We start from the raw sequence: 13,472 nt of genomic DNA, 5'->3' as shown, positions 1-13,472 counted from the left end.
TTTTGATTTAGAATGTAAGTTCTAACGAAGCACAGGACTTATTAAGACAGGTTTCTGTGGATAGGGTACATAAGAACATAAGAAATCTACACTGGATCAGACAAAAGGCCAAGTAATCATTGGCAATCATAAAAAACTACAAAAATGCATGAGTATGATGTTCAGGTTGCTAATGTGGTCTTCCCTTTCTACTGAACAGACACCCCTCCGAACAGAAACACCTCCTAGAACTTCCTCAAGAAATCTATGATCAGGCTCTTTATGTCATTCCTGTGATAGCTAAAATTAATATATTTCACATAGGCAAACCTAGACCAGGATATTGTGCAATGAAGAATCCAGGAATTTTGCTGCTTGGTGAAAATCAAGTGAGAAAGGAACATGTCTATAAATGGGGCAATAGACTATGGTCATGTGAGAAATTAATTTGAATTCCTGGAACATTGTAGATATAATAGAAGCATTGTAAGAAAAAAGAGAAACAGATTTTATTTTTAATTTTCCTTCTAGATTTAAAATATCAGGAAATCATCTTAAATTTCTAGAAGGAAAGTCAGTTATTTTAAATTAATGTTCATCTATCATTCTATCTGCCTTTTAGGGCTATTCCATGCTTTCATTTTTCTCTCAATCCAAGTTTATGGATAATTTATTTTACCCTTGTTTGCTTATCCTGTTCCCAAGATTCCTAAATTACTATTTCCTTTAAAGTACTAGTCTAATATATTGGACTTTCATTCTCACACCTGTCCATCTTATCCCCTAAATGAAACATTTGTTTGGTTAATAAAAAGAATAGCTTGAGTCCACAACAATTTATTTCTTGTCAAGGATACAAAAAGAGAAGAAGCAGAAAGGAAAAGAAAATAGATTGAAAAAGCATTAGAAAATAATTACTCGGCATACTGGATGATACTGGATAGAATAAGTTAGCCCTTTTTCATGGTGGGTTCATATTGCTAAATATGGTTGGAAAATCCTTTCCCTCCCCTCTCTCCTTCGCTGCTTCAAAGTCTTCTTTGGGAACAATGTTATTTTTTATAGTTCAAATTCCACGGTACCTTACATTGTTGCTTTTTCAGTTCAACCCAGTCAACCAAAACTTTCTCTTCTTATCTTCCTCCTGCACATTGTTTTCCGCTCAAGTTCTTCTTTGAGGTGGCCATTTCTGACCACCGCTACAATTGCCTTCGGGAAAGGGAGTAATGGCCAGCTGAGGAGGAGAGATGAGGCTCTCCTCGACCCTGCTGGTGGTCTCCCCCCTCTTCACTACCTTTATGGGATGGCTTAGCCCTGAATCCAGCTTGCTCAGGGTGCTCCGGTGGTGAGTACAGATCGAAACCGTGCACGATCGTGGATTCAGTCCGTCACCGAAGAAGCTCAAACCAGAAGTCCATTCAGAAACCATATCTTTCTTGAGGAATGCGGAAACTACTGTATATCAGACATTTCCCCTATGTAGTCCTATCATTGCTAAGTATACTGATATAGAGATTATTTTGGCTTTATATCTAACAGAGATAGAAAGATTAATACATTACTCCATCATATTTCACATGTCCCTTAAATTTCATTAAACTGGATCATGGACAATTCTTTCCTTGTCTGTTAAGTCTTATCTAACTGCTTGGCCCCTGTATTTTCTTCTGTAATTATGGACTTGGGGCTAAGTTGCAGCAGCTACCATATTAATGAAAAATTACCTGGGGGAAGAATAGAAAGACATATTAGAAATAATACCAGGCTCTTAATTAAACTCTGCTTCTCATGATAACTTTACCTAAAAAAAAGCATCCATAGCAAAAGTTGCTCCTGTATTTGTCTTATAACTAGTCATTTCAGCTTAAATAAGTGGCCTACTATGGAATATCTCTTGATTTAGTCTTCAGCTGAACATTTTGAGGAGTTCTTGTTTTCTTACTGATTAAAAGTATCGCTGATTTTGTGTGTGACTGACCAATTGGCCTTCTGTCTCTATTCCTTCCCAAGGACCACTTGATAATTAGTTACCACTCATACAATGAACCTGAAAAGCAGACCTAAATATTATATCTTCTATGAATCTCTCTCTGTCCATTCATTATCTACATTGTGGGTCCTTTTAGGTTTCTTTGTTGTGATCAAAGAACCACTGCAAACATTTTTAAAGCCATTCATCAGTTAAAATACAAAGCATCCAACCCATCTCTCAACTTTTACAAAATCTCTGGGTAGTCTAATAGGGTGACCTTATGAGATTAGCTGAGCCCTTTAAAACACTGGACCACATCAACTGCAATGGAAACAACTCTTTCCTCTTTCGTGGACACGTAAGCTAATGTGGCTCATTCCTGTACAATCATCATTCTGAGAGTAGGGTAATAAAAAGAGTTGAGAAGTAACAAGGTCAATATAACTTGTTGGCTGTATAATTTATAGCCATTATTAGCAAGTCTCTGATACCTTGAAAAAAGGACTGATGATATCATCTCCGTATTGCTCATCCAGCTATATAAAACAGTCTAACTTAGAAATTGTGGTAGCTGGAAACCTATAAATGTGGCTTTGAAATGGGACTCTGCATAAAGGCTATTAGTAAACATAGAAGGAATCAAAAGCTCATGAAAGATTCCTTTTTACTACATCTTCATCACACGGCAACCATTGACCCAGTTTTTATTTAATCCTCCCAAATGCTATTAAGTAGCTCTTTTGGAATGATTAGCTTTTCTCATCCCCACGTCCCAAATCCATTTACTTGGTAATTTCCTTGTGCAGGAGAATAAACAAGAACGTGTCACGAGAATACGTCAACTTTCCTGGTATTGTGTAAGAAGGAGTGACCTGGGTGAAATAGATTACAAAATTTGACTTTCCCTGCGTTGGGTCAATTAGAAATGATTGGAACCACATGCCATGCTGTCCACGTTCAGAATAAATCCTCATGAATTTAGAAGGCTTTATTCCCAGAAAAAGGATAATAAGATTTTATCACTGAATAAATAAGATCTTTATCTGTGGCTCATGTTATAAGAAAATGGAGCATTAATACCAAGTGTCAATGATTCTGAAATGAAAGTTGCTGTTCTTTCCATAAAGGGGAATAAAAGTTTGATGAAGTAGGTATTTACTGGTTGGGTGGACCTCCAAGTTGCTTCTTTTTATGAAATGCAGGTAGTCCTCAACTTACGACCACAATTGAGCCCAAAGTTTATGTTGCTGAGCCACACACTTGTTAAGTGAATTTGGTTCCATTTTATGACCTTTCTTGCCGCATTTGTTAAGTGAATCGCTGCGGAGGTTAAATCAGTAACACTGTTGTTAAGTGAATCTGGCTTCCCCATTGACTTGGCTGATGGGAAGGTTGCAAAGGGGGATCAAAGGACCCTGGGACACTTCAACCGTCATAAAGATGAGTTAGTTGCCAAGCATCCAAATTTGGACCATGGGAATGCTTGCAATGGTCATAAGCGTGAAAAACGGTCACAAGTCACTTTTTTCCAGTGCCGTTGTAACTTTAAACGGTCACTAAATGAACTGTTGTAAGTCAAGGACTACCTGTAGTTGTGCATGGAGTGGGTATTTTGTCTCTCTCTCTCTCTTTCTGTGTGTGTGTGTGTATCTGTATTTTTAAAAAAAATGTTTGGTGGAAGGTACATAAAATTGTGCTTTCTTTGATCAACCTCCTCTTTTCCCCCTCCTATAGGATCCAAAGTGTTTTAGTTAACTTTTCCTGTTCCTCCCCCCCTTCCTCTTTTTCTCTCTTCATTTCCCTGTCTCTGCCGTTCTAGTGGATATATGGTCAGTAGGATGCATTATGGGAGAAATGGTGCGCCATAAAATCCTCTTTCCAGGAAGGGACTGTATCCTTACGCCATTTGCAATCTTCATTGAATTATTTATTTTCCATCCCGCGCAGGTTCATTCTGCACTTTTCCAAACCAAATACAGAATATACGAGAGGAACACAAAGCTAGAAGCAAAAACAAACAAACAAAAATGAATTGTAGAGGTGTGTGGAATTATTATTGGAGTCATCTGAGATCCAGAGATGATGAAAACAAAAAACAAATAAGTTATACGGCAAATACTGTCACATCCAATTTTACTACTCTCCCTTTAAACATGTTAACGCTTTTAGGAAAATGGCTGATGTGTTTCTTTAAGCTTTCTTTCTTTTTTTTAACTTTCCCACTCCCTTTTTGGCTTGATGTTTTGAACATTGTTCTCCTTTTGACCTTTGTGGTGGCATCATAATCTTTTGCTTGCTAATGCATCGTTGGTTTGGGTCCACCTTCACGTTGTATGGATTCAGAGACGGGTCAATACAACATTTATGCTGAATGTTTTGATTTATTCCTCTGTTACCTAGAAATGCTCTCCAGCCCTTTCTGATGTCGTTACTCCGATTTTCAGAATGAGCTTTCCATAGTGTGGCTATTAATATTACTATTATTATGCATGCGGTTGTGTAGTATGAACAAGACTTTGCTTCTTAGCTCTACAGCCTATTTTCGTTCGTCCATTTGTGCTTTGGTGATATTCTTTTGACCATCTCTCAAGATGGTGAAAGTAATATTGGAAAATGAAAAGAATTGAAAGAAAAAAAAAGAAAAGTTTTATCTTAGCTGTAGGAGGAAAAATAAGGAATTCTATTAATAAGAGGGGAAGAAATTGTATGCTTATTTCAACATTCTTTGTCTTAAAAGGAAACAAACATCTTATTGATAAATTGGTGTTGAATCTTCTGACAGCTGGTATGATGGCTGGAGATAGGCATGAGTGTTTAGCCATACTGGGTTATAAAAATATATATTTGTCCAATATATTGAGGCAAATTCTCCAGTCTTGCATAAAGAGGAAGTAGGCTCTAACTGAATAATAGGAAGACTGTATCATCTACATACAGCAGCTTGCATTGAAGATCAGATGTAAAGATCAATGGATGATTTGTCAGACAGCCTTTAGAGATCTTTAGAGATTTCCATCTTGCTTGAAAAAGCCATCTGGAGTGTTATCAGCAACTCAACAGAAACACCCCGAAATAAATCTTCTACTCATCACAATTGTTATCTATCTCAATTGGCCTGCAAGTTGTGATTTAAGCCCACCTGGATCCACACATATTTCTGATATCTGCAAGATTTTCAGTGACACTAGGAATTTCATCCTGTGTGAACCAAGAGAGAGCAACATTACCTACTCTAGAGTTTTGAGTGTGTCCTGAAACATATGAAACTTTTGTTCAGCTCTAAGTTTAAAAAAAAAAAAGTTTGGTTTTTTTTTTTTTTTTGCTATGTTGGCATGCTGTGGTTTTTTGTTTTTTGTTTGTCAAGGAACATTGAAACATGTTTTTGGGAAGTTGGCTACCCTGTCATACTTCTCAATAAATATAAATCCAACATCACTCCCAAGGCATAAAATCATATAATGTGTTTCATATATATCCACACAAGCAAACACAAACATGAATCATTGCTTAATCTTTTTTCATTTGCTAAATGTAAAACAAATGGCTCCAAACATTTCCCATATCATAGATTCAAAGTTAAAACATATTTTCCTGCACCCCACCCTATGAAAGAGGGAAATAACTAATTTTATCTATAATATAGAGGCTCCACTCTGGATTACTGCTACTGTAGTTTGGATGCAGGGAAATATGTTTTAACTTTGAATACTCAATGTGATCTAGATTATACTTTCTGTGCATTGATTTACTTTGCCCCAAAAATGATTCATCCAAGCAGTGGCTTACTTAAAGGCAATATAAATGGCAGTTTAGTGGGATTTCAATCAAGAACATAGGAAAAGAGCAAAGAGTTAGATTTTGCCTTCCTTGTAGATTAAAGTCTTGCTCTAGATTGGTTAAATAAAAAAGAAAATATAGCTGTTGATTGGCCCATTTTTTAAAGTAATGTGTCATTGACTTGCATGGGATTAAAATATTCCTTTAGCTGTATTTGTAAACACGATTGTACCTATGAAGAGGAATTCACTTTTCATATATTTTAAAGATTTTTTTTGCAGTACATTTATTTGCAAATGTATGTCCCACTCTATTATAGTGACATTCAAATAGAAAAAGAACTATCTCTTCCAGACCTTTCCCTTTATATAATACTGTACAATTGATGTTGTTTAAATGGCTTAACAGGATTCGGTCGAAAAATAAATGTATTACCAAATAATGAAAAGGTATGTCCTCACATTTAGCAGTGCAGATTTCCGCTAACCATGTGGCCTATACTTTAAGCTGTTTGCCTATCTGGTGCGTTAAAGAAATAATGTCAGATTTTACTTTTACAGGAACTAAATACTTTTTATCCATTTAGACCAAGGTTTTACTTTGGCCCTATCACAGAGCACGACCCAGTGTAGAATAAAGTGTATTTTTCTCTGTCTCGTTTTCTGTTAAGAAAGGAACAGGGTTTTGTTTTTTCTGTATAGAAAATAATAGAGAAATGTGCCTATAAACTGGGGGAAAAAAGATGTTTGGAAATTTTGAAGATTTGTAGATAGGGACAAAATGAAATGGAAAATGTTTACAAAATGAAGGGACAAAATCTTGATGATTTTTACTAGTTTTAAGAAATAAAAACCCTTTGTAAAGGCGCACATATCACAAAAAGTGTCTGGTACTATTACTGTATGTCACATCATAAGGTCCATAATGTTGCAAACGTCTCATAAGGTGTCTGTGAAACATACTACATTCCATTTTAGCAGGACTGATTTGAAAGTTTCTCCAGAACTAAATTTAACAAGTCAAATACCCTTACAAAGTTCTTTATATAGAACAGGGGTGAGGATCCATGGCCCTTTTATGACTTGTAGACTTTAACTCCTTTGCTGTCTCAGGAATTCTGGGAGTTGAAGTCCACAAGTCATAAAAGGACCATGGTTGGTTCCCCACCCTGATATAGAACAATTATGAACAAAATGGAAAATGAACTAGGAAGGAAATTACAGGCAGTTTCATATTTATTGAAATTAACTCTCCACTAAAAAAAAAATGACTCATTTTATTCATCAGCACAAATGTTGGTATGAGCAAAACTTTTCTTAAAACAAAAGGAGATCCTTCCTACGTAACTGCACATTTCTAAGGAGAACTTTCCTGACAGTTAGAACAATTAATCAGTGGAACAAATTGCCTCCAGAAGTTGTGAATGCTCCAACACTGGAAGTTTTTAAAAAGATGTTGGATAGCCATTTGTCTGAAGTGGTGTTGGGTATCCTGCCTAAGCAGGGGGCTGGACTAGAAGACCTCCAAGGTCCCTTCCAATAGTTATTTCATTCTATTCTAATGGGCTCAGTAAGCAATGTCTTTTGATCTTATGGAGATGTAAAGCGATGGTCCTAGCTTCTGAATAGCCTGTGAACTTACTTAACACCCTCTCCACTTCACAGAGGTAGTCATGCTCACAAGCCAAAGTGATTTCACACTATTGCTAAGAATAAAATAAATGAAATTCAACATGCAGGCAAATTTAGATGTGAATGAACTCCAAATAATATGGTGTCTACCTTACACCCTCTTTCTTCTTACATCCTAAGCTTTATCCGTGGATTGGAATATAGATGCTCCACATTTAACAACTGTCCTGTTTTACGACTGTTCAAACTTACAATTAGGCTGAAAAAGTAACTTTACAACTCAAACTTATGATGATTGCAGCATCCCCTGATCGCTGTTTGTGAGCTTTGCAACCAGCGTCCAACAAGCAGAGTTGGAGAAGCTGGCAGTAAGTCACAAATTGTGGTCATTGTGATATTGTGCTTAATGACTAGGTGATTCGCTTAATGACTGCAGAGACACTGATGGCCTTATAAGACATTTTAAAGTCTTATAGTCCACTCATGTGATGTTTTGTTGAATAACCATGTCACTTAATGATGTAGTTTCAGGTCCCATTTGTGATCATTAAATGAGGACTACCACTATGACCAAACTTCTAAAAAGGAAAGCTATCAGAACATCACAGAGTCATAGACTGGGAGAACAGCTGATTTCCTACAGTAAATCCAAACAAGACCAGCCAGTAACCTAATCCTTATAAATACTGGTTTTTTTTTTTTTTTAATAATTAAATCTTTTTCATGGCTAAGATCCAAACTAGATATTCCAAGGCAGGGAAGAACCAAGATATATTGATGTCCTCATTTCCCAGCATAGAACTTTCTGGATGAGTTAGGATGTGGATTATGGGAGTTCCTGTCCCAAAGTCCTACATAATAAGGAAGACTGTTTTTAAGCTTTGTTTTGTAGCATCTTCTTGCAATTGGATTATTATTATTTTTTAAATTCCCAATCAGAGATACAGATATATGAATTGTGGAGATTTTCCTCTTCTTTTGTTTCGTCCCTGCTCTGAAATCATGGAGATGTTTCTACAAACTTGCTAATCAATCAGTTGCAAAGTAGTCACTGAGGTATATTTGTAATTCTGCATGCGAAAGGCAATGGCATCCAGATGGAGCTGAGCTGAATTAATGCCTCTGAACTTTTGAAACTGTTCAATCAGAAGTGCCATCATCAAATCTAGTTGCAGTGAATTTCAGAGGATAATTGCAGCTAATTTTTGGGGTGGGGGGGTGGGGGGGCTTGTCCCAATTGAGTGCTAGTTACACCCACTGATTTTAAGTTGTAGCAGAGAAGAAATATGCTACCGCTATCTGCTATCTTCCTAATATTGTAGATATTTCACACTTCTGTCTTTCTTCCCCTTAGATTATTATTATTATTTTTTTTGTAAAATACTAACCCTACACCAGGAGTGGGATTCAACCGGTGTTACTACCGGTTCGGTGACTATGTTTACGCTGTGCACGTGTGTAAAAAACCTTAAGCTGTGCTGCCCGGACAGCTGATAAGCGCTGCGCACAGGTGTACAGCATCTGAAAAGCCACTTTTTTTCCTGCTTTTTCAACCTCGGCTGTGCCGTGCAAAGCAGCTGAGGTTGAAAAAGCAGGAAATAAAGGACAGGTAAGATCCCAGGCAGGCGGGTGGGCAAACAGCAGCAAACACAGAATCGGTTCAGTGTCTGCTGCTCTTCAGAGCTACCGGTTCTATAGACCCGGGCAGAACCGGTAGCATCCCACCCCTGCCCCACACACATAATTTGATATTTGACAGGGAGAATTTACTGCACATGAATATGGGTAACCCTCGACTTACAACCACAATTGAGCCCAATATTTCTGTTGCTAAGTGAGATAGCTGTTAAGTGAGTTTTGCCTCATTTTTACGACCTTTCTTGCTACAATTATTAAGTGAATCACTGCAGTTGTTAAGTTTGTGACACAGCGGTCAAGTGACTCTGACTTCCTCATTGACTTTGCTTGTCGCAAAAGGGAATTGCATGACCTCGGGACATTGGCTGCTGCTGCCCACTGCTGGCTCATGTTTAGCTGGTTGTCCACTAAGACTCCAAGATCCCTCTCGCAGTTATGGCAATGGTGATGGCATTAGGCCAAGCTCAGGGACTTGGGCTGTAGATAATCCTAGAGGAATATTTTAGATCTGCTGCAGTCAGGGTTCGGCATAAACAGGGGACAGGAACCACATTAGTTACCCTGTTGAAGAAGGGCAAGTGACTAGCTTTAAATTTTCTTTGGTTCCTTTCTATTTCTTTCCACGGTGCTCACATGCATGCAAGCAAACGTTGATGTATTTAGCAATAAAACAACCCATTCTATCCCATAGTTGCAAACTCCTTTTCTCTTTTCTTTCCATCATCCTTTCATCCAGGTGGTGAACCTCAACAAACATTTTCCTTGCTACTCCCCAAAAAGCATTCCCTAGTTTCTGAAAGGGAATACTTTTAACATGGAGAAAGGATTTTATTGGGAGCATGAAATATTGCTATTCTTCTTTTCCACCTCAATTAATTGATGTAAGTCAGGGGGTTAGTTAAGATAGGGGTAGTAGGACAAAGGAGGGAGAATTCAATCAACGAGTGTCTTGAATTTACAGGATAAATTACCCATTTAATGGGGAATCTGTTCCTAGATATGTTGCAGATGGCACTTAAATACTAAGCCTGCTTTATGCAGAAATGGGAAAAATAAATTGGGGACTGGGAAAAAGAACAGATTTTTTTTTAAAATCCGAAGGCAGAGGGCCAAAAATAGAGATCAGTTGCACCTTCATTAGTGCCTTGGTTTTGTTTTTAAACCTTCTGTCTGGCTGCTGGCTTTAGCAACCCCTTCTGTTGCTAAATGATAGAAGGGCCTGATAGGAAAGACAAGCAGAAGAAGCAGATGGATGCAACAGAGAATGGTTGCCATGGAATTCTGATTCTACTTCTAATTAGAATATCTGATTCAGGATTAAAAGAACAACAACAATAACAATAACAACAGCAACATTCCCAGGAATCCCACATCCTAGTAGCAAGGAATCGTGCCTGTTCTTTTGATCCAACCAGATAAGTCTTCTCATTTGTTTGTTGTTCTGTTGCTGTGTTCTTGTTTACCTTCATTTCATTTTTTTTGTTTTCAGTTGACATGTGGTCAGTAGGTTGCATCATGGGAGAAATGATTAAAGGTGCTGTGTTGTTTCCTGGCACTGATCGTATCCTTCCTAGGCTGTGGGCTTCTCTAGATAACATTGTTGTTCTGATTGAAACTTCTGATTTGGAATAGCTTAATTACTGACAGGCTCTTATGAACTGCAATGAACGTTGTATGTAACGATGTCTTGCCGTCACTGCAATATCTTTATTTTGAACCTTTGCCATAGATTCAGAATTCCTGAATTCCTCGTTCCCTGTTTTTATCAAGCATTCTTCTTTAACTTTCTCTGTTACAATAGATCAGGGGTGTCAAACTGGATTTCTTTGAGGGATCCAGCACTGTAGTTCTCCTCCGTGGGCTGGCGGGGGTGAGGACAGCAGGGAGAAAGATGGGAGATGGGATGGACAAAGTACAGCACTTTGCTGGCCAAAATGGGGCATGGGGGGGGGTGCGTGCACACCTCATTTTCCCCGTACCTCATTTTCAGCCTTCCTAGCCTCCTGCAGCAATCTCTCAGCTAAAAACAGGCTGCGCAGAGGCCTCCGCGTGGCCCATTTTTGGCTGGCAGAGGCACCGTTGGCAGTCCTTTGATATTTCCAGGACAGCCTCGTGGGCCAGATTTAAACGCCCCGCCACCTGGATCTGGCTCACGAGCTTTGAGTTTGACACCCCTGCAGTAGATCCTGCTAGCTCTCCATATGTCGTGAAAGTTTATGGCAGTACTTTGTAGGTTTAGTCTGGTTTGCAGGAGCATTAATTTTATTTCATTTTTTTAATGAATCCATGTTCATGCAGTCTGGACGACTGAATTAAATTAACTGAGCGGGGAGAGAAATTCATTGCTGAAATATAGTTCGCTACAACTTACATAAATAGTGTTCTGCTGTAACTTTACAAATAGGTCATTATAGATAGCTGTAGTATCTTCAACTGACGGTACATAGTTGGAGGTTGGTTTTAGCCTTCATATCCTAGCTTGCCTATATGGAACCTGTTGGGCAAATGAATGAATAAATAAGCATCACAGACCCATTTCTTGTTTTGTATTGGGTCTACAAATTCAAAAGAGCTTGAAATCCTTAATGGCACCTATTGAGGCAAAATTATACATCTGAAGATAGCAGAGTTTTGAAGAATGAGTCAAAATAGATTGAGTTGATGTTGTGTATTTAAAGAGATCCATTGCAAATTCAAAAGGATTTTGGACCTTGTGCAGGGACAGCACCTCTCTGCTATTAATTAATTTTTTCATAGTTTCATACAAGCTAATTTAGTGTTTCAAATCTGTGTATATATGCCATGGCTGATAAAACAGCAAATATTAGCAATATGTTTATTTTGGATGTCACTACTGGGAATGATTCCTACATATCTGATAACTGAGTCAATGTTCAAAACTCAATGATATTTATCTTTTCTTCGATAATTTATTTGCAGGATATATGAACACACACACACACACACAGCAATAGCAATAGCACTTCGACTTATATATCATTTCACAATGCTTTACAGACCACTCTAAGCGGTTTACAGAGTCAGCATATTGCCCCCAACAATCTGCATCCTCATTTTACTGGCCTCGGAAGGATGGAAAGTTGAGTCAACCTTGAGCCGGTGAGGATAGAACTCTTGGCATTTGGCAGAGTTCACACACACACACACACACACACACACACACACACACACACAGAGTGCTCAGAGTTGAACTATAGATTCCTAGGTGCTCTCTGAGTTTGATGGTTTGCTTGCAGGTGTTTCTGACTGGATAACATCACCAGTGTTAGTGATTGTGTTGTTTGATCTTTGTTTATATACAGTGACTTGCCCTGCCAGTGGAAGTGTGGTTTTCTCCTATCAATACATGCATACCCAATCCTTGCTAGCATTGATGATGCTACTAGTTGGGTAATGAAATGTCTACAAGCAAACAACCAAAGTCAGAGAGCACCGAGGATTCCACAGTGCCGAACTGCTCTCCATGTCCCAATGTTTATCCATGACTGTTGGATAGATTGGGCTGGAATTTAGAGACAGGACCAAAAGTTACCAAATGAGGTTCTACAGTTGAGGGTGAATTAGGAACTTTGGACCTTCAGCCTAGTCCAGCCCCATCGTTTCTATACCATACTACACTGGTATCATTTTACAATACACAGCACTTCCGTCTGAGAACCCACATGTATTCCTGGTGCTCTGATAAATATAATGCAATACAATATCAACAATGCACATCTTTGCCCAGCTACTGCCTTTTTACCCAGATATTTTTAGCCAATCTTTAATATTGTCTTCCAAACCAGGCATAAATATGAAATGAGTTTTACTTTAGGTACCGTATTTCTCCACAATACGCTCTGGATTCAGTCATCATTCTGACACGGTTAAACAAATGGAATAGCTTTTTAATGTAAAAATAATTTTCAAATAAATCAGCTGGAGAAAAGATAAACCTGACCCAAAATGTCCTATAGATAATGGATTTTAAAAGCCTAGTTTCTTTCAAACAGCTGCACGGTTATTAAAATTTGTTCATAGAGCCTCGATAATTAAACCATTAAAAGCATTTGCTGTAGAAAAATTCCCTAGAAACAGCCACTAACGGCTGATGATTTGTTTCAAATTCATTCTTGGTAATGTTGGTATTTTTAAACAAATAAGATGAGGAGGAAATGCCATTAAATATGCACTCCAGTTTTTATAAGGCTGTGCAACATTTTCTCTTATGTCTTTGTTCTCATTTACACTGCAACTTTTTCAACACATTTTATTTTATTTGCAAAAGCTACTTCCATTAATTGTAATTTTGTGTACTGTGCAAAGCTGACTTCTGTTCCTTTCACATGTTAAGATTCAGGCTTGGGTTCATAATTTGCTGGCAGTTCCTCCTGCTCCAATACTGATAGAAAAGAATATTTGTAGCTCAGGGTTGAACTGTGGGATCCTGGTTCTCTCTGAGTCTGGTGGTTTCC

General features: G+C 38.0%; 1 protein-coding gene across 5 annotated transcripts in view; it reads left to right on the top strand.

The window, feature by feature from the left end:
• Positions 1 to 13,472, top strand: part of MAPK10 (mitogen-activated protein kinase 10) — a 223,529-nt gene that overhangs the window by 168,362 nt on the left and 41,695 nt on the right. For 4 of the 5 annotated variants that reach the window (XM_087962830.1, XM_087962833.1, XM_087962832.1 and 1 more), the window contains exon 9: positions 3,771 to 3,842. In XM_087962830.1, the coding sequence (XP_087818956.1) occupies positions 3,771 to 3,842 (72 nt within the window). Of the gene's footprint in view, positions 1 to 3,770; positions 3,843 to 10,486; positions 10,559 to 13,472 lie in introns of all 5 variants that reach the window. The other variant, XM_087962831.1, reaches the window with a different exon arrangement.

This window comes from Notechis scutatus, chromosome 4, assembly GCF_049901735.1.
Source record: "Notechis scutatus isolate UNSWTSFEM ecotype Mainland chromosome 4, rNotScu1.2, whole genome shotgun sequence".
Taxonomy (NCBI): Eukaryota; Metazoa; Chordata; class Lepidosauria; order Squamata; family Elapidae; genus Notechis; species Notechis scutatus.
Note: the sequence above shows the minus strand (reverse complement) of the source record. Positions and strands in the feature narration are given on the sequence as shown.